Source organism: Hyalella azteca, unplaced genomic scaffold (assembly GCF_000764305.2).
Source record: "Hyalella azteca isolate HAZT.00-mixed unplaced genomic scaffold, Hazt_2.0.2 contig10570, whole genome shotgun sequence".
NCBI classification, from domain to species: domain Eukaryota; kingdom Metazoa; phylum Arthropoda; class Malacostraca; order Amphipoda; family Hyalellidae; genus Hyalella; species Hyalella azteca.
The window spans coordinates 20,664-40,999 of record NW_025940603.1 but is presented as its reverse complement, the minus strand read 5'-3'; the positions used below and the strand labels follow the sequence as shown (position 1 = coordinate 40,999).

Genomic DNA, 20,336 nt, shown 5'->3' with positions numbered 1-20,336 from the left:
TATTTTATCTTCTCATTTCGTTGTAAGTTGTGATGATACCCCCAATGATACCTCCGATGATACCCCCGATGATACCCCCAATAATACCCCCCATTGATACCCCCAATAATACCCCTGATGATACCCTCAATAATACCCCCGATGATACCCCCAATAATACCCCAGATTATACCCCCAATGATACCCCCGATGATACCCCCATTGATACCCCCAATGATACCCCCGATGATACCCCGATAATACCCCCAATAATACCCCCGATGATACCCCCCAGTCGCCTGAAGAAGGAGCGCAGTTTCTCGGGCGTACTCTATGACCTCAGCGGCACCTCCAGCAGCCCGGGGTCCACGCGACGCAAGGGCGGCGCCGGCGCCTCTGACCTCAGGCAGCACCTCTCTTCCTCAGGGTAATTTTATTAATTATCATTATTATTGATTATTGTTATTACCAGTATTTTATTATTTATACCGGTAATTACATTATTCGCTTACAAAATTATTGGCTCTTCCGAGCTCAGGCTGCACTTCTCCCTCCTCTGGGCATTGTTATTCATTATCATTATTATTAATATTATTCAGTGGATGATATTTGTTGTCAGGAAGCTACGTCAGTCGGCGCAGTCATCCAGCACCGGGGCGCCGCCCCCCGCCAAGCCTCGTCAGGGCAGCGCCGGCACCGCCCCCTCCGTGGCAGAGTGCACGGTCTTCTTCATACCGGGGCTCGACGTTAAGGTTAGTGATTAACTTGACCTTTTGACTGTGGTTAGATTCAACGTTAAGGTTAATTAATAGTTTCATGTATACATTAGGAACTGCCACCGCTGCTCATGTTTTTTTTATTATATTTAGTAATTTGGTTACATGTTTTCACTTATGTCTTCTATCCAACTGGTTATTTTATTACGTCTTTTCAGTTTCGGTTTGTATGGTAATGGGGACTCAAGTTACATGCTATTTGTGTTGGTCCCTAGGTGCTTATTTGTATTGTAATTTATAATCTAGTTACACGTTTGTGTTCGGTGCCCGTGTGTCGCAATTAATCCATGTTTACGTGTTGGTGAACGTTTCTGTTGCTGCATCTCAGGTTCACTACGAGTCCCACTCCTCGAACGTCGAGAGTCCCGCAGCTAGCGGAGGTCCCGCTGGCGGCGGAGGTCCCACAGGGGGTGGAGGTCCCACAGGAGGCGGAGGTCCCACTCGGAGTCCCCATGATTCTTCAACCCTTCATCCCCATCGCAAAGCAAACACCCGCGATGAGGAAGTCATTGGGGGAGACTCAAGCATTCCTAGGGATGCCTCCATGCATCAAACAGCTGCTGGTGAAGGTGGTGGTGTTGCTAGTGGTCAGGTCCACAGCCCAGGCACTGGGGCAGGTGCCACTGCTCCCTCAGGAGCCACAAACCGCAAGTATGCGTCCCTGTTCACATGGCTGACGCTACAAAGCATCCCTGAGGAGACCGTCATCTGCCCCAGCATCCTGGACTTCTTGGAGCTCGCCCTGGAGCCTCTGCCGCTGCCGCACACTCAGAAAACCGAGTGTGATGCTGGAGACATCAAGCAAGAAGGTATGATTAAATTGGGGATTTTTTTAAGAGAATATTTTTTTATATATAGAGAGAGAAGACGTTTCCTATCGTCTCATATCTTTTAAAGTTGGTGAATCGGAGTGATTACTCCACCAAATTTACGTTACGTTCAGGTTCAGGTTCAAGATACCGGTATTCATTACTTATCGTTTTGTCAGGTGGTTGCCGAGTGGCACTTGATAATTGGCACGATGAAAAGGTTCTCTTTTTGGAAGCGTTACGGCAAAGAAAATACCAAGAGAGGGTTGTAATGAAACACTGATACATTTCTAACCAACCCTTGGCGCGAATTTTAAGGTCCTTATATACGCTAGTGTCGCGCACTGTTAAGCCTAACCCTCGAAGTAACGCCACATTCCTATAATGGAATTTCCCTCGCCAACGTTCGATGCTTCCCACGGTCTCGCAACAACCGCGCCGCATTCTTAGCATTCTTAACATCTATGCATAATACATGTTCAATATTACCTACTGTCAATATTACCTACTTTATTCAGGTATACGCTGTAATATAAACTATGTAAATTTACGCTAATGTGCATAGTAGTGAAATGCTTAATATGAATAAATAGCAGGAGTGCTCGCCTTTTATCGGGCGCAAAAATCTGTGCGATTTTAGAATTCGCGTAGGATACCGAATCCCGTCGCTTCCGTTTTTGTTTCAGCTTCTAACAGCCCGTGAAGAGCTTTTCAAATGAAATTCTTGTTGACGTTTGCATCATTTTGTCTCCTTATTTATAGTTGATTTTGGTTTTAATTTCTATTTTTTTGTTTAACTATTTTACACCTAAGGCTTAGAAGTAAATTCACCTCATTTAGAAATTGGTAAGTACGAGCGGTATTGATGGGAATTTATTTAAACTCTTAACGCAGAATAATGTTTACAGCTTCAGAAGTGCTGAGTGAGAGTGGCGAGGGCGGGACGGTGGTGCCCGGCGGTCAATATTCCTCTTTCCCCGTAGACGTGATCGTATATTTCCACATGCATCCTTGCACCATCCGCTTCTCGTGCCAGCCCGTGTCCCGCGTCGAGTGCCTACTGCAATTGCCTTCCCTCGACCTCGTATTTTCCTCCAAGAGAGCCAACGACGAATGCACCTTCGAGGAAGTCTCTACCACCACCTCGGCAGAGTCCAAAACTCTGAGCAACACCGTCGGGGGGTTGAGTGTCACGGGAGTTCTAGAGGACTTCTCGTTGTTTGTCTTCCATCCGTACGGTGGCAAGACCGCCCGAAAAAGCATCGATTCCGAACGCAGGAATTCATTGAGCGTTACTGTCGAGTTCGTAAAGTTTCAGATTTCACGAACACGGAAAATGAACGTCACTGAAAACGTCAACACAGCGACATCAGCTGAGAGACTAGGCAAGCAAACGCCTAACGCTGTGCCTGACGCCGCAGCAATCATTCGGTTTTCTGCAATCATTGACATCGGCACGGCGCTTTTCAAGTACGACATGCGGAGGTTAACTGAAATTTTGGCTTTCCCAAAGGCGTGGTACCGAAGAACCATCGTACGTCGACTCTTCTTGGGCGACTTGGGCAATTTGTCCACCGTCAATGAGATGACAGAGGACGATGAAGTGAACTTGACAGCCACGCACAGCTCGAGCACATCTAAAGACAGCACCGAGAACAGCCGTCGTGAGAGCAGCAACAGCAACAACATCATCACCAACAGCAATAACAGCCGTAATCAAACAACAGCAGCTGCTGGTGCAACAGCAGCAAAGGCAGGCCCTGAATCTCAGCACCCAACCCCTGGACTTGGTCCAAGACCACGTGACAAACTCTGGCTAAATCTGGACGGCGAAGCTGCGAAAAAGTCACAGAAAACTGCCAATTATTCCCTAAAATCTAACCCTAACGCTGGTGGCAACGCAGGCTCCTGGGAAACTCTGGTGCTTTTTGCAGCGAATTTCACGAAACTCGACGTGCACATGAACATGGGTAACGTTATGGGCAACGTTGTTTGGACGACCAGAGGCTTTCAAGCCAATGGCCGTCTCTCCATCGGCAGCTGCGGCCACAAAAACATGTACATCGGACTTGGCTTGGGCGGGTCTAACCTCGAGGCCAAAGGTGGAATCGTGGGTGGTATCATCGACTTATCAACGATCAACACGTACCTGAAGATAAGAGAAGACCCTGGCACAGAGCCTGACCACACCTTCGGGGTGAAGTTATTCGCATGTCAGTGTCGGCTGGACTACATGGGCACGAGTGTCCTCATGTTGAGAGTATCCTCTTGTGGTGCTACCCTCAGGGACGAGTGGAAGGTGCTATCCTCCGACGACAGCGATGATGCCACGCGCAGGTAACACACAAATTTTGGTTTTTAGTTATAATTTTTTTTATTAATTTTTAACACAGCGCCACATGCTATGTTATACACATTTTTTGTTTTATACAATTAACGGTTATACAAATTTTATTTTGTAAAATTTTGTTTAGACCAACTGTGATTATTTCGTCGTGATTTGATTATGACCTTTGATTATATCGTCGTTATTTGTGCTCCATCCTTTAATTCGAAGCCTAAAATTCTTGGACAAATCAGATCTAAAACCTAGAACAGCTTATCTAAATTTCAGAAGATATAATTTTGGCTTATTTAGTTGAAATAATAAATTTGTGCGTACAGAAGCGCGACGATATTCATCATTGGCGACCTAGAGTGGGACCAGCTGCAGCTTCTGATCAGCAAGAGCACCACGGCCGACCTCCTCAAAATGTATCACAAACTCGAGGAGTTCTTCGCTCAGCAGTTCAAGTCGAGTCGCCAGGTGCTGTTCTCGCTGCAGCCTAACAAGCAGAAGCATTCCGTCCGCTCCAGAGACAAGGGCGGCCACAGCAGCAAGAAACTTTCGTCTGGTAGGTCTAAACTTTCGTCTGGTTGGTCTAAACTTTCGTCAGGTTGGTCTAAACTTTAGTCTGGTAGGTCTAAACTTACGTCTGGTAGGTCTAAACTGTCGTCTGGTAGGTCTAAACTTTCGCCTGGTAGGTCTGAACTTTCGCCTGGTAGCTGTAAACTTTCGTCTGGTAGGTCTAAACTTTCGTCTGGTAAATGTAAACTTTCGTCTGGTAGGTCTAAACTTTCGTCTGGTAGGTCTAAACTTTCGTCTGGTAGGTCTAAACTTTCGTCTGGTAGGTCTGAACTTTCGTCTGGTAGGTCTAAACTTTCGTCTGATAGGTCTGAACTCTGAACTTTCGTTGTCATACCCTCACCATACCCTCATACCCTCACCATACCCTCATACCCACAGTCACGGGCGGTAGTGTGGCGGGTGAGGTACACCATCACCGTCACTGGCAGCGGGTGTTGTCACGGGTGTCGGGTCTCTCCCTGACCACCCTGCCCGTGCCCCTGCCCGTCACGGGCACGGTGCTGGGGGGCTGCCTCGAGCTGCACGGCAACAGCATCTCATTAGCCTGCTTCCACGGCCTCAACTTCAAGAGCAAGTCTTGGGCACTCTTCTCTCTTAAGGAGCCTCTCATTAACTTCACCACCGAGGTCCAGGAGACGCCCGATGATGGTGAGATATTAAGTAGCCCATCATTAACGCCCTCATTAACTTCAACGCCGAGGTCCAGGAGACGCCCGACGATGGTGAGATATTAAGTAGCTCCTCATTGATATCCTCATTACTTCACCACCGAGGTCCAGGAGACCCCCGACGATGGTGAGATATTAAGTAGCTCCTCATTAACGCCCCCTCAATAATTTCACCACCGAGGTCCAGGAGACGCCTGATGATGGTGAGATATTAAGTAGCTCCTCATTAACGCCCCCTCAATAATTTCACCACCGAGGTCCAGGAGACGCCTGATGATGGTGAGATATTAAGTAGCTCCTCATTAATATCCTCATTACTTCACCACCGAGGTCCAGGAGACCCCCGACGATGGTGAGATATTAAGTAGCTCCTCATTAACGCCCCCTCAATAATTTCACCACCGAGGTCCAGGAGACGCCTGATGATGGTGAGATATTAAGTAGCTCCTCATTAACATCCTCATTAACTTCACTACCGAGGTCCAGAAGACATCCGACGATGGTTAGTTATTACGTAGCCCCTCATTAATGTCCTCATTAACTAGACCGAGGTCCAGGTCTCGAAGATGAACTATTCTACCGGATATCTACCACTGCTAATAACTTCAACCATCGCATCTTTTACGCCTGAATTTCTCGATCGCTTAGATTACCACCCAGAGATTACTACCCAGATAATACTAACAGAGATTACTAACAGAGACTACTACCCAGATAATACTANAGATTACTACCCAGAGATTACTACCCAGAGATTACTACCCAGAGATTACTACCCAGAGATTACTACCCAGAGATTACTACCCAGAGACTACTACCCAGATAATACTACCAGAGATTACTACCAGAGATTACTACCTGAGATTACTACCTGAGATTACTACCCAGAGATTACTACCCAGAGATTACTACCCAGAGATTACTACCCAGAGATTACTACCGAGAGATTACTACCCAGAGACTACTACCCAGATAATACTACCAGAGATTACTACCAGAGATTACTACCCAGAGATCACTACCCAGAGATTACTACCCAGAAATTACTACCCAGAGATTACTACCCAGAGATTACTACCGAGAGATTACTACCGAGAGATTACTACCAGAGATCACTACCCAGAGATTACTACCCATTATCAGATTACTACCCTGAGATTACTACCCATTACCCATTATCAGATTACCACCCAGAGATTAACACTCATTATCAGATTACTTCCCAGAGATTACTACCCATTGTCAGATTACTACCCATTATTTGACTACTACCATTGATCAGATTACAACCCATTATCAGGAGGCCCATTATATTGCTGCCAGATTCTTACGAATCTTCCTACACAATCAAGTGTTGCGTGCAGGAGAGCGTGACACGCACGTCATCCAGAACCTGATCCTGAGCCTGGGCGTGCTGAAGCAGGCGCCTGTACAGCACGTCTCCATGGCGACGGTGCTGCGGGTCCCTGTACAGCACGTCTCCATGGCGACGGTGCTGCGGGTCACCCGCAACATGGTCTTCCCGCCACAGTTCCGCACGCTGCATGACTGGTTCCATTACGCCTTCAACACCTCCGAGATAGACAGTAAGCCACCAAACTGAAATATTTTCTCATTTTTATAGTTTATGTCTTTGTATTTAACAGTTTTCCCATACTTTTGATTTGTCCATGAAAGCAAAATACCAAACCTGGAGCCGTGCTGTCAAACCCATTCCATCAAAGGGGCCGTACTTTCAAGACACGATCAAGTACACTTATTAGCCTATAAGTACACTTATTAGCCTATAAGTACACTTATTAGCCTATTAGTACACTTATCAGCCTATTTGAATTGGAATTTTAAATTCCAATATTAAATTCAAAATTGAATTTGAATATTAGATTCGAATTCGAGTTCGAAAGTTAAATTTGAATTGAATTCTAATATTAAATTCGAATTCATTATAAGTACATATTAAATTCAGCATATTATAAGCCTATAAGTACACGTAGCGCACTTATAGCCTGATAATTGCTCGTTGTGGTTCAAGTATGTACACATAGCAGCCTATGTGTTCGTAGCGGCGTGGGTATACGTAACGGAATAAATTCTCTAGTCTTAAGTAGACAAAAGGCCTTAGGCTTATACTCCGAAATTTCCTAAGTAATTACAGGTATCAGGCCCGCTTACATTAAATGAATCATTTTTTTTTCAAGATGTGGACCGGTTCCCGGTTCTGGACGACTCGCGCACGGACAGCCTCGGTTCGTCGGACCCGAAGCGAGTGTCGGGTTCACAGCAGCAACTCAAAGAGCACAACCACACCACCGAGACCATCTTCGCTTTCCCGTCCTTAGAGATACACTTGAACTCCAAGCAGCGACAGGGCCCCAACACTCCTGACTTCTCGGGTGAGTTGTGGCCCAACACTCCTGACTTCTCGGGTGAGTTGTGGCCCCAACACTCCTGACTTCTCGGGTGAGTTGTGGCCCCAACACTCCTGACTTCTCGGGTGAGTTGTGGCCCCAACACTCCTGACTTCTCGGGTGAGTTGTGGTCCAACACTCCTGACTTCTCGGGTGAGTTGTGGTCCAACACTCCTGACTTCTCGGGTGAGTTGTGGCCCAACACTCCTGACTTCTCGGGTGAGTTGTAACCAAACACTCCTGACTTCTCGGGTGAGTTGTGGCCCCAACAATAAAAATAATAAAATAATGCATAATAAATAAATATAGTAAATAAAACATGAATAGATGTATTGAATTATAATAGGTGAATCAATGTAATGTTTACCACTAAACATTTGTACGTCAGACAAGAAGCCTCGCGTGGAGACGTCGCTGCAGTGACGGAGTTCCAGGACCACCACATCTTCGTCACGGTCGACGCTGAGAACTTCTTCCTACACGACCTTATTATCTCTTATGTTAGAGATAACAGAGATAAGGGGGTCAGTTGTTAGGAACTTCTTCTTCCTGCACGACCTTATTATCTCTTATGTTAGAGATAACAGAGATAAGGGGGTCAGTTCTCTTACTGTCTCTTATACACATCTGACTTCTCGGGTGAGTTGTGGGCCCAACACTCCTGACTTCTCGGGTGAGTTGTGGCCCACCAGCCACCAGTCCTTGACGGTATTTGCATATGAAGGCCTGGTAACTTAAAATACCACTAATACAACTTGAGATACCATACTACAACTTGAGATACCATTAGTACACACACAGGTAATGAATAATAGGTAATACACTGCATTACTGGGCAGTATTTCTCAGTGGGAGACACGTTACCCCTTTTGCTATAGGCTGCAGTTAAATTCAGTTTGCTCTTTGGTAACGTATTTGATAATTTTATTTGATAGAATAAACTCATTTGATTATTGGAAAAATCAACGCATTTGATGATTTATTTGCAAAATAAAAGCACTTATTTTGAATAAATAAATAATGAAATAAATGCATTAGATAAATGCATAATATAAATAATAAATAAATATAATACATATAGAATAGTGAATAAATACAATAAACAAAATAATAAATAATATTAAATAATGAATAAATGTATTGAATTATAAAAGGTAAAAAAAGTAATGTTTACCCCTGTACATTTGTGCGGCAGGCAAGAAGCCGCGCGTGGAGACGTCGCTGGTGACGGAGTTCCAGGACCACATCTTCGTCACGGTCGACGCTGAGAACTTCTTCTTCCTACACGACCTTATTATCTCTTATGTTAGAGATAACAGAGATAAGGGGGTCAGTTGTTAGGAACTTCTTCTTCCTGCACGACCTTATTATCTCTTATGTTAGAGATAACAGAGATAAGGGGGTCAGTTCTCTTATATTAGAGATAACAGAGATAAGGTGGTCAGTTCGCTTATATCAAAGATAACAGAGGTAAGGTGGTCAGTTCTCTTATATTAGAGATAACAGAGGTAAGGTGGTCATTTCTCTTATATTAGAGATAACAGAGATAAGGGGGTCAGTTCTCTTATATCAAAGATAACAGAGTCGCTTATGTTCACAAGTATCGCGTTTGTTCGATAAGGTGGTCAGTTCTTATGAACTATATTTACTTGTGACCTCGTCATCTCTTATATCAATATCAATAACAAAATTGCATCGATATAGAAAAAGCTCTGGCATTTAATCAATAATCAATAAAATAAAATAAAAGTTTTAACAAAACATTTGTTGATGTTCTACCATCGGGCCTACCTAAATGATAACATTCATTGCGTTACTACCACAACAACTGCAATTTTCACTGCATTTCTTGATCAAAATATTTCTTTCTGTCGCTGTTTGAGTATCAAGTTATCAACGCTAATTTAATTTGGAATAAAATGATTGAAGTTTGTCTCAACGAAATCAAGTGGTAATCAACGTTGTTTCAACGTCATTTGCATGCAGGAAATTACTTATGTGATGCTAACAAAATATTGTTCTGTAAATGTTATTTCAACGTCATTTGATGTAAGAAAAATTAGTTGGGATAATTTGATAACCAAATTATCCTCTGATTTTTCCAGAGCGACGGCAGCGACGGGCCTTCACCGGCTGGGGGCGGCGGCCCCCTCATGGACCCCTCCTCTGGGGGGGCCCGGGGGGCCAAGGGGGGGCGGGTCAACGAACCCACGCAGTTCCTGCAACTCGACTGGCGGGAGTTTACGTGCAACACCTGGCACCTCGAGCCCACCGTCAGGTGTGTTGCAGGCAACCCTGCACACCGTGAGGTGTGTTGCAGGCAACCCTGCACACCGTTATTGTTATCCCGGCAGTAATTGTTCTTCGCCGTGCAGATTGTTGTCGTGGGCGGCTAAGAACCTGGACCCCTACGGGGTTGACTACATCCTCAACAAGCTGGGGTTCAGCCAAGCCTCAACCACCATCCCCAAGTGGCTGCAGCGGGGCTGCATGGACCCTCTCGACAAGCTCCTCTCGCTCCTTATGTTTAGGGTCATTACCGCGCTACGCGACCGGGACTACAGCGCCGACCCTGACCATTGAGGGACGGATTAAGGGTCCGACCCTGACCATTGAGGGACGGAGTGAGGGTCCGACCCTGACCATTGAGGGACGGAGTGAGGGTCCGACCCTGACCATTGAGGGACGGAGTGAGGGTCCGACCCAGACCACTGAGGGCCGGACTAAGGGTCAGACATGACCATTGAGGGCCGGACTAAGTGTCAGACCCTGAGCATTGATGGTCAGACTAAGGGTCCGACCCTGAGCATTGAGGGACGGACTAAGGGTCAAACCCTGAACATTGAGGGCCGGACTAAGGATCGGGCCCTGACCATTGAGGGACGGACTAAGGGTCAGACCCTGAACATTGAGGGCCGGACTAAGGATCAGACCCTGAGCATTGAGGGATGGACAAGGGTCCGACCCTGAGCATTGAGGGATGGACTAAGGGTCAGACCCTGAGCATTGAGTGATGGACTAAGGGTCAGACCCTGAACATTGAGGGTCGGACTAAGGGTAAGACCCTGACCATTGAGGGTCGGAATGAGGGTCAGACCCTGACCATTGAAGGTCGGACTAATGGTCCGACCCTGACCATTGAGGGACGGACTAAGGGTCAGACCCTAAACATTGAGGGCCGCACTAAGGGTCAGACCCTGACCATTAAGGGCCGGACTAAGGGTCAGACCCTGACCATTAAGGGCCGGACTAAGGGTCAGAATCTGACCATTGAGGGACGGACTAAGGGTCAGACCCTAAACATTGAGGGCCGCACTAAGGGTCAGACCCTGACCATTAAGGGCCGGACTAAGGGTCAGACCCTGACCATTAAGGGCCGGACTAAGGGTCAGAATCTGACCATTGAGGGACGGACTAAGGGTCAGACCCTGAACATTGAGAGACGGACTAAGGGTCAGACCCTGAACATTGAGAGACGGACTAAGGGTCAGACCCTGAACATTGAGAGACGGACTAAGGGTCAGACTCTGACCATTGAGGGACGGACTAAGAGTCAGACCCTGACCATTGAGGGACGGACTAAGGGTCAGAGTCAGACCCTTAGCCGTGTCCTGTGGTACCGCAAATGTAATTAGTTGAAGATGTTCTACATTAGATTTATGTTCAATTTTCATCAGAATTTAGAAAGAATATCGCTCGTATGTTGTAACCATGGATTGAACTAACGCCTGTTGTGATGAAAATATGCAGATGAATTGACTGCTATACATTTAATTATTTGACTTGATTGATAACTAGGAAGTATTTACTAGTCTAATTTAGAGAGCAACATGTTAGCATCATCTGATTGCGCTACTTTTTAATTTAACGACGTTAATCATTGAAGCATTCCAATTGTTTCCTGTTCTCATCGTCCATGGATCAGCAAATGTCTTTCAGTCTAGTGTAGAGTGACACTCAGGCACTCAGACAAATGGGTGAGTCTTTGTCCGAATAGCCATACATTATTTATGTTCGTGTCGGTCATCTTGACACGATTTAGCCTGGCCAAGACTACGTGCAGAAAGAGCTGCAATACGGCGTATTTTCTAATAGAATATTAATATTAAATAAGAAATATTAATAAAATAATAAATATTAATTATTACGGTGGTAATTATTAATATTTCCCTGGTTTTTGAGTACGTTGGTTATGTACATTTATCGTCCTCAACTTCGGTAATGTGATGCTCTCTTTGACGGCGAAAGTTTTTTCAAGTTTTTTGGGTTTTTTTTATATTGTATATTACAGGAGCTTCCTTTTTGCCCTTCCTTTCATTTGTTTAGTGTAATATTTCCTCAACTGCCATATCATTTTTACAGTTTGATTTTTCTTTGTAATTTCATCGTGAATATATAATAATTGTGATATTTTCGTACCTATTAGCTACCATATTATGACGCTGGTGCAATTTTAAATCTAACTTTTGTATTGCTGAGTGCCGAAAATTGCTGAATAATCAACTAGGTTCTACTCTGCCTGTGTTGTTGTGTTCACTAACTAGATGGTGAAGTGAGCTAGTGTACTGCAATAGCTCTAGTGTACTACAATAGCTCTAGTTCACCACAATAGCTCTAGTGCACCACAATAGCTCTAGTGCACTACAATAGCTCTAGTGCACCACAATAGTTATATTAAGATCATGAAGGCAGGAGTTCAATAAGAATTCTTCATATCCTATTATTATTACACGTTTGTATTAGTATTAAAATCACTTGACTGCTTAAATCGCAAGTTTATCAAAAATTTAAAAGCAAAGAAAATAGCCGAAACGTTTTCCTTTTTAAGAAATGGTGAATTTTCTGGCTATTTTCTTTGCTTTTAAACGTTTGTATTAGTCTCTCTTCACAAGATTTGTATCTTAGTTCAGAAGATGAGGTATTGAAATGCTTCAATTCGTCATATGTTCTCTGCCGGACATGATAACTGCCGGACATGCAACTGGACATGTTATCCTGACATGCCGGATAACTGCCGGACATGCAACTGGACATGTTATCCGGACATGCCGGATAACTGCCGGACATGCAACTGGACATGTTATCCGGACATGCCGGACAACTGCCGGATATGCATGCATGCAACTTGATTAGTTCTGCATGAAAGTTGCCTCAAATTCTACTTTCGATTTCAGTTTAAAGTGAAAAAAACGAGCGCTCTATCATGGTCATGTAGAGTTTTGTTTTCGGCGTCTGCTCGCATCATTCTAATTATTTTGTTATATAAGGTTTTTTCATTATGTTGGATTGTTTCGTTATATGAGAACTTCCCCAAGGCTCTCATTATGTAGGATTGTTTCGTTAAAAGTAAAACTTCCCCAAGGCTCACAATCACTTGAGTGTTTGGAGGATAAGCGCAAGATTGAGTGACAGACCTTGAATGCGTTTACATATTTAAGTTATTATGGTTGTGTGTATAAAGATTAAAGAGAATAACCTGAATGTGTTTACATATTTAAGTTATTATGGCTGTGTGTATAAAGATTAAAGAAGCCTGTGAAGCTTTTTAGCTTATATGGGCATTCGCATGGAAGCATTTTGTATTTTTTTACTCCAAATTTTTGCCATTTTCTTGTTATGAATTTTTTTGTTTGCTCCTGTGTGAATAAAGAATAAAGAATAAAAGAGAATATTAGTGTATGATATGTTGGTGCACTCTTTCATTTAGATATTGTACGTTTTTTATAATAGAAAAGATGACTTTTTATCGAGCGCACAAGTTCATAAGTGATGGCTGAATTGCTGGAAAGGGATTTTTCAAACGTATAACTTTGTCTTAAAAGAGGCCTGTGGATAACGTTTATCTTGCCTTCAAGACCTTTTTTATTTGTGGGAATAAATTACATGGATTTCGCATCATTAATTACGTTTTCTCTGTCAACGAATTGAGTTGGTTTGCTTAGTTCTTCACGCTGGATAACTAACTCGATATAATTCACCACAATAGCTCTAGTGCACCACAATAGCTCTAGTGCACCACAATAGCTCTAGTGCACCATTCTAATTATTAGAATTATCATTCTAATTATTTTGTTATATAAGGTTTTTTCATTATTTAGGATTGTTTCGTTAAAATTAAAACTTGCCCAAGGCTCACAATCACTTAAGTGTTTGGAGCGCAATATTGAGCGACAGACCTTGAATGCATTTACATATTTAAGTTATTATGGCTGTGTGTATAAAGATTAAAGAGAATATTAGTGTATGATATGTTGGTACTCTCTTTCATTTAGATATAGTACGTTTTTTATAATAGAAAAGATAACTTTTTATCGAGTGCACAAGTTCATAAGTGCTGGCTGAATTGCTGGAAAGGGATTTTTCAAACGTATAACTTTGTCTTAGAAGAGACCTGTATATAACGTGTGTCTTGCCTTCAAGACCTATTTTATTTGTGAGAATAAATTACATGAATTTCGCATCATTACTTACGTTTTCTCTGTCAACGAATTGAGTTTGTTTGCTTAGTTCTTCACGCTGGATAACTAACTCGATATAATGAGATCATGGTTGTTCTGTGTACGGAATCCAACGTTATACTGTAGCAATCACAGCTATTTTCATCTCTTGCTTTTGTTGTTGTTAGTTCAAGAAAGAAGATAGTTTGTCCCTGCAAATATCACGAGTGGATACTATATTTCCTCGCATAAATTTGTAGTAGATTAAAATGTTCGTTGTTTCCAAGTAAACTCTCATCAATGTTCGTCGTGGTGGCCCGCTCTTCTCAAATGTATTATGAATATCAATCAAGTGACGTTGTTTTCCTGAATTTCAATGAATATCGGGTGAAGTTGTTTTTTCCTATGCATTAGTGTACTGTGTAACAGTGCACTATCCAATCCGCTTCATACAATTTCATAGCTTATTTCTAGAGGCTTTACTGTAGAAAAAGCCATGACCGTAGTGATAAAAGGGTTAATTCTTAATAAAAATATATGTTTAAATAGATGACTTATATGCATTCGAAGACATTATGTACTAGTCTAGTGTATATGTGAGAGCAGCATCTTCTTCTCTAGTCGGTTCACGGTAAGTGATAGTGACGCGTGTTAGTGACATCAATAAAACGTTTCGTCCTGACCAAGTTTGTTATACCTCAGCTCGTTGGACTGAAGGCAGACTTGGGAGCAGACATTCTCAAGCTGAACTAAAGTGATATTTCTTGCGTACTTACATTAGTGGTAGCTGGTCATTTTAACTATGGTAGATAACATTGTGAATAAGAAATCTGAGAGTTATCTCAAATACTGCGAAAATTAGGATACCTCTTATACACTTTTATCTTAGGATACCTCTTGTACACTCTTATCTTAGGGTACCTCTTACACACTCTTATCTTAGGATACCTCTAATACACTCTTATCTCAGGGTACCATTTATACACTCTTATCTTAGGATACCTCTTACACTCTTATCTTAGGATACCTCTTATACACTATTATCTTAGGATATTTCTTGTACACTCTTATCTTAGGATACCTTTTATACACTATTATCTTAGGATACCTCTTATACACTCTTATCTTAGGATACCTCTTACACTCTTATCTTAGGATACCTCTTATACACTCTTATCTTAGGATACCTCTTTAATACCATCTTATCTTAGGATACCTCTTACACTCCTATCTTAAGATACCCTTAATCTTAAGATACCCATCATATTCTGAGTCATTCAGTCTCATATAGCCATATATTCTGTGTCATTCAGTCCAGTCCAGTAGAAGAGATAATATAAAAATAAACAAGGATGCCTCATTAAAGTTCAATATTTCAAAATCAAGTCCAACTTTTAGTATTTTAAATAAAAATGTTGGCAATCAAACTTCAATTGTAAAATAGACGCAGCGAAATCCCTTCCATTGGAAGTTAAGCCACATCACATAGACGCAGAACTCGAGTTAAGCCACATCACGTAGACGCAGAACTCGAGTTAAGCCACATCACGCTGACGCAGAACTCGAGTTAAGCCACATCACGTAGACACAGAACTCGAGTTAAGCCACATCACGTTGACGCAGAACTCGAGTTAAGCCACATCACGTTGACACAGAACTCGAGTTAAGCCACATCACGTAACATAACATAACATAACATAGTGATGTCGGCTCTGAAGTGTAGGCCTGATGTGGCCTGTCGCCGATTCTTTTCCATTTCGAAGGAATGCCGATTCTTTTCCATATAGGATGGCATGTGGCCAGCATGCGGGGCCACAACAACACATAGGACGGAATGTGGCCAGCATGCGGGGCCACAACAACAATATAGGACGGCATGTGGCCAGCATGCGGGGCCACAATAACAATATAGGACGGCATGTGGCCAGCATGCGGGGCCACAATAACAATATAGGACGGCATGTGGCCAGCATGCGGGGACACAGAACTCGAGTTAAGTTTAATCTGAGAGTTTAATCTGACTGACTGGCAGTCGGCTCACCGAGCTTATATACGCGGTGACCCGCGAGTAGTGACATCACAGAAGGTGACGTACGTAGGGGTCACTAATGACATCACGACCTGACACTGGGCAGCGAATTAGTTCCTATCTAATTTGTTAAAGAACTCCCCCACCCGCCTCCCTTTCATGATCTGTCGTGAAAGCAAAAATCAACGTACAGAGATGGCAATGGTACCGTTGGATAGGGCAGAATCTCAGCTTCAAGATGAGACTAAAAATCGGAAAAGCCATTTTCGAAAATTTTAGGGTATACCGCCCCCCCTTAAGAATCGGGAACAGGTCTAATGGCTTAATATGAACGCTGTCACCGCCATTACAATTCCTATCTATTGCTCTCAGCGTTTGTAGTTGCTGGTATAACGGCTGTTCTTTGAGCAAGATACATAACGTCTAAATGATGCGTAACGTTGTCTAAATTCATTATTCCATACATTCTCCGTACAAAGTATTTCTCTCAATCTTTATCTCAGGCAACATAACTCGTTTTTTTTATAAAAAAAATCTTCACAAAAAAGTTCTCAGTGTGAGTATAAATCGAAATTATAAACCTTTCGTCCTGAATAGTTTGTATTTGAGACTGAAAAGCCACAATTGTAATTAAGCTTGATTGATGAATGATTTTCCAAATCAGAGTTTCATTGTGATGTTTAAATAGAGTTAATGAGAAATTTGCTTATTCGTGAGCTCTTTAAAATAGTTCATGTATTAGTTAAATGTTTCAATTTTATTTTTGTTACTCTAAGAGGTACTATCAAAATCCGCTTAAGTAAACGTAGCAGCCTAATTTTACGTAGTGACCTTAGTTCACATATAGCAGCCTAAGTAAACGTAGCTGCCTAAGTACACGTAGCAGCCTAATTGCAAGTAGCGGTCTAAGTACATGTAGCGGCCTAAGTACACGTAGCGGCCTAAATACACGCTGCGGTCTAAGTACTCGTAGCGGCCTAAGTACAGGTAGGGCCTAAGTACACGTAGCGGCCTAAGTACACGTAGAGGCCTAAGTTCACGTTGCCGCCTAAGTTCACGTAGCGACCTAAGTACACGTAGCGGCCTAAGTTCGCGTAGCGGCCTAAGTACACGTAGCGGCCTAAATACACGCAGTGGCCTAAGTACACGTAGCGGCCTAAGTACATGTAGCGGCCTAAATACACGCAGTGGCCTAAGTACACGTAGCGGCCAAAGTAGACGTAGCGGCCTAAGTTCACGTTGCCGCCTAAGTTCACGTAGCGGCCTAAGTTCACGTAGCGGCCTAAGTTCACGTAGCGGCCTAGATACACGTAGCGGCCTAAGTTCACGTAGTGGTCTAAATATTAGTACAATGTGCTGTTAGTACAATGTGCTGGTAGTACAATGTGCTGGTAGTACAATGTGCTAATATTCGTTTCCTGCCCTGACTTCAGCGCGAAATGACGACACACTTTGATGAGCCTCGATGACTGTCCTGCCCGTTAAATATGTCATCAGACCGAGAAATAATGTTTATATTGATGATGACGATGATGGTGATGATAGAGCTGGTCTCCGAAATGTTTTATTTTTCTTTTAATCGAGGATGAAATTCCTTGATGTTCTGTTTGCTTCCAAGTTATTGGCGATCTAGCGAGTAAAGCAGACTAATGATAGAAGTATATGTTGATAAGTGATGATAATGATGATGATTTGTTGTTTGTGCTGAGAGAAAATGTTCCACATGAATTGACCATGGCCACATAGCCTGAGGTTGAGCCGTGTTGGTCGCATGTTTGTGGACAAATATGGCGCTTATGCCTGCATTTCACCTTGCAGGTCGCTTGCTATAACGCACTGAGGTCAGGCGTATAGGCCGTCCCAGGTAAGGAGAATTAATCCAAGGAAAAGGTTTGAAAACATTATATTCTTTATTGTTTGTTGCAATTATATAGTTCAATACGGAAGAAAATATATGGATACTAAGATTGTGAATGGTATGTAATTAATTATATTGAATACACCGAATGGGTGGGCGATTGTGTGTCCCGCAAATTTTCCAGCGAAGTTTTTGAACGTTAAGGCGTAAGTTTAGATAATTTTTTAAAGGTTTATGTTATATACCCAAGTTACGACAAAACCATGGATCTTTTACACAGGGTGTTTCTCTAAATTTTCCCGTAACATTATATTATTTTGGAATAATATTCATCGTCAAGGCAAGTGCATGAGGGCCTGTTTCCATGTGATATTTAATACCGAGACTTTATACAACATTACAGAAGATAAAAAACTTTTGATTTGGTATACCTTGATACTGACATGTAGACAGAAAGGTTTGGTGTTGGACGCAAAACCAGTTAGGCTCAGTCGGTGAAGTGGGTGACTGACTGACTGTGCCATGTTGCGGCCACCAATACGCAGAGCGTGCCACTTGTCATTGGACAGTTCCTGGAAGCTGTAGACCAAAACACGGGGATTGTAGGGTCCACAACAGGATCCAACTACTACGTCAGGATCCTGTCTACCATTGACCGCGAGCTGCTCAAACCTTCCTCGTCAGTCGCGCTTCACAAGCATAGCAATGCTCTTGTTGATGTTCTGCCGCCCGAAGCAGACTCGTCTATTTCAATGTTAGCCGCTGATGAGAAGCCAGATGTTACTTACACTGACATTGGTGGCCTAGACATCCAGAAGCAGGAAATTCGTGAAGCTGTTGAACTTCCTTTGTCTCATTTTGATCTGTATCGATCCTCCTCGCGGAGTGCTTCTCTTTGGACCTCCAGGCTGTGGCAAGACCATGTTGGCTATAAAGCGGTAGCGCATCACACGACTGCCGCTTTTATCAGAGTTGTTGGCTCTGAATTTGTGCAGAAATATTTAGGTGAAGGATCTCGAATGGTTTGGGATGTTTTCCGACTGGCGAGAGAGAACGCTCCTGCCATCATCTTCATTGACGAAATTGATGCAATTGCTACAAAAAGATTCGATGCACAAACGGGAGCTGACCGCGAAGTTCAGCGCATTCTTCTTGAACTTTTAAACCAAATGGACGGCTTTGACCAAACAACAAACGTGAAGGTCATCATGGCCACCAACCGAGCTGATACTTTGGATCCTGCTCTGCTGCGACCAGGAAGGCTGGATCGTAAAATAGAGTTCCCTGTACCAGACAGACGTCAGAAGCGTCTCGTGTTCAGCACCATCACAAGTCGCATGAACCTCAGCGATGACGTCGATTTGGAAGACTACGTCGCACGGCCCGACAGAATCTCCGGCGCTGATATCAACGCTATCTGTCAGGAGGCAGGGATGCACGCCGTGCGACAGAACAGATATATTGTGCTTGCTAAAGACTTCGAAAAAGCGTACAAGAACAACGTCAAGAAAGATGAGAGTGATCACGACTTTTGTAAGTAAACAGTTGCAATAATGAGGGGGAATTTCATGTTAACGTGACACCTCCACGGACGCGTCTTCTATTATTACTGCGTCACGACTGGTCGCGGTTTTGTTCTTTAGATCGAAGGTGCCGCGATCCTACATGAAAGTTGATGCCTCCTTTAATTTGTTAAGTATCCCGTCATGCAATTGAAATAACAGAATTTGGAGGCTTTGGTTGTTCATTCCTGAACACAGGAAGACAAACTTAATCATTCAAGCTATATATAAGCCCATATATTGCCATTTTACTCGATGCTCTAGCCCATTTGAAAGTATCCAAAAAATGCACGCTATGTTCTGAAAGAATTTTATCACCTTGATTATCTCATCCAATGTTCTGATTGCGCTTAGAGTATTTATGAGAAAAACTCTGAATGAAATTAAAGTTTAATTCAAACCTCCCTTACAATTAGCTACAGCTGAGTTTGGATCGCTCATACATCAACATCAAATAGCATCATTTATTCATACAGCTGACGTAACCGTTCATATTGATAATCCATTTGCAATACTTTGCACAAATAATCGGAATACAGAAACCGTGACAGGCATTTTCAAATAATCGTTAACACTTCGTTCAATTCATGTGGCAGTAGGAAGAAAATGGGCACACAGGTTAATTAAGGGTGACTTACTTGGACTCGAGGCCCCAATATGTAACACTTCGTTGGTGTAAGCGTTCGTCGCACAATCTTGGCTGACACAAACTACCAACGCAAGTAATTAACATCAAATTCTAAAAACTTGGACCGAAATCCTCGCTTATCGACTAGAAATCGGTGTAGGGAACTTAGACTCACTCGCTGTCGACAGTAAAGAATTACGTCGCAATGCACACAGAATTTTTATCGACTAAAACAATGTATTTCCAAACACGAAATACGTGTAAAAAAACTTAA

The 20,336-nt window shown here is 43.0% G+C and overlaps 2 protein-coding genes across 2 annotated transcripts in view; both read left to right on the top strand.

Annotated features, from left to right (window-relative positions):
- LOC108681819 (transmembrane protein KIAA1109) overlaps nucleotides 1-12,216 on the top strand; it is a 55,349-nt gene extending 43,133 nt beyond the window's left edge. Inside the window, 12 exon segments of the mRNA XM_047882487.1 lie at nucleotides 275-406; nucleotides 599-731; nucleotides 1,084-1,564; nucleotides 2,473-3,901; nucleotides 4,229-4,458; nucleotides 4,851-5,120; nucleotides 6,505-6,726; nucleotides 7,339-7,533; nucleotides 8,744-8,883; nucleotides 8,885-8,950; nucleotides 9,654-9,826; nucleotides 9,924-12,216. Of these exon segments, the coding sequence (XP_047738443.1) occupies nucleotides 275-406; nucleotides 599-731; nucleotides 1,084-1,564; nucleotides 2,473-3,901; nucleotides 4,229-4,458; nucleotides 4,851-5,120; nucleotides 6,505-6,726; nucleotides 7,339-7,533; nucleotides 8,744-8,883; nucleotides 8,885-8,950; nucleotides 9,654-9,826; nucleotides 9,924-10,131 (3,679 nt within the window). The 3' untranslated portion in view covers nucleotides 10,132-12,216.
- On the top strand, nucleotides 10,285-19,817 carry LOC108681818 (26S proteasome regulatory subunit 6B). Its single transcript, XM_018170893.2, is given in 5 exon segments — nucleotides 10,285-10,506; nucleotides 10,572-11,156; nucleotides 18,418-18,737; nucleotides 18,739-18,802; nucleotides 18,805-19,817. Coding segments are annotated over 5 exon segments (1,800 nt in total). The 3' UTR covers nucleotides 19,414-19,817.
- The last annotated feature ends 519 nt before the right edge of the window (nucleotides 19,818-20,336 follow it).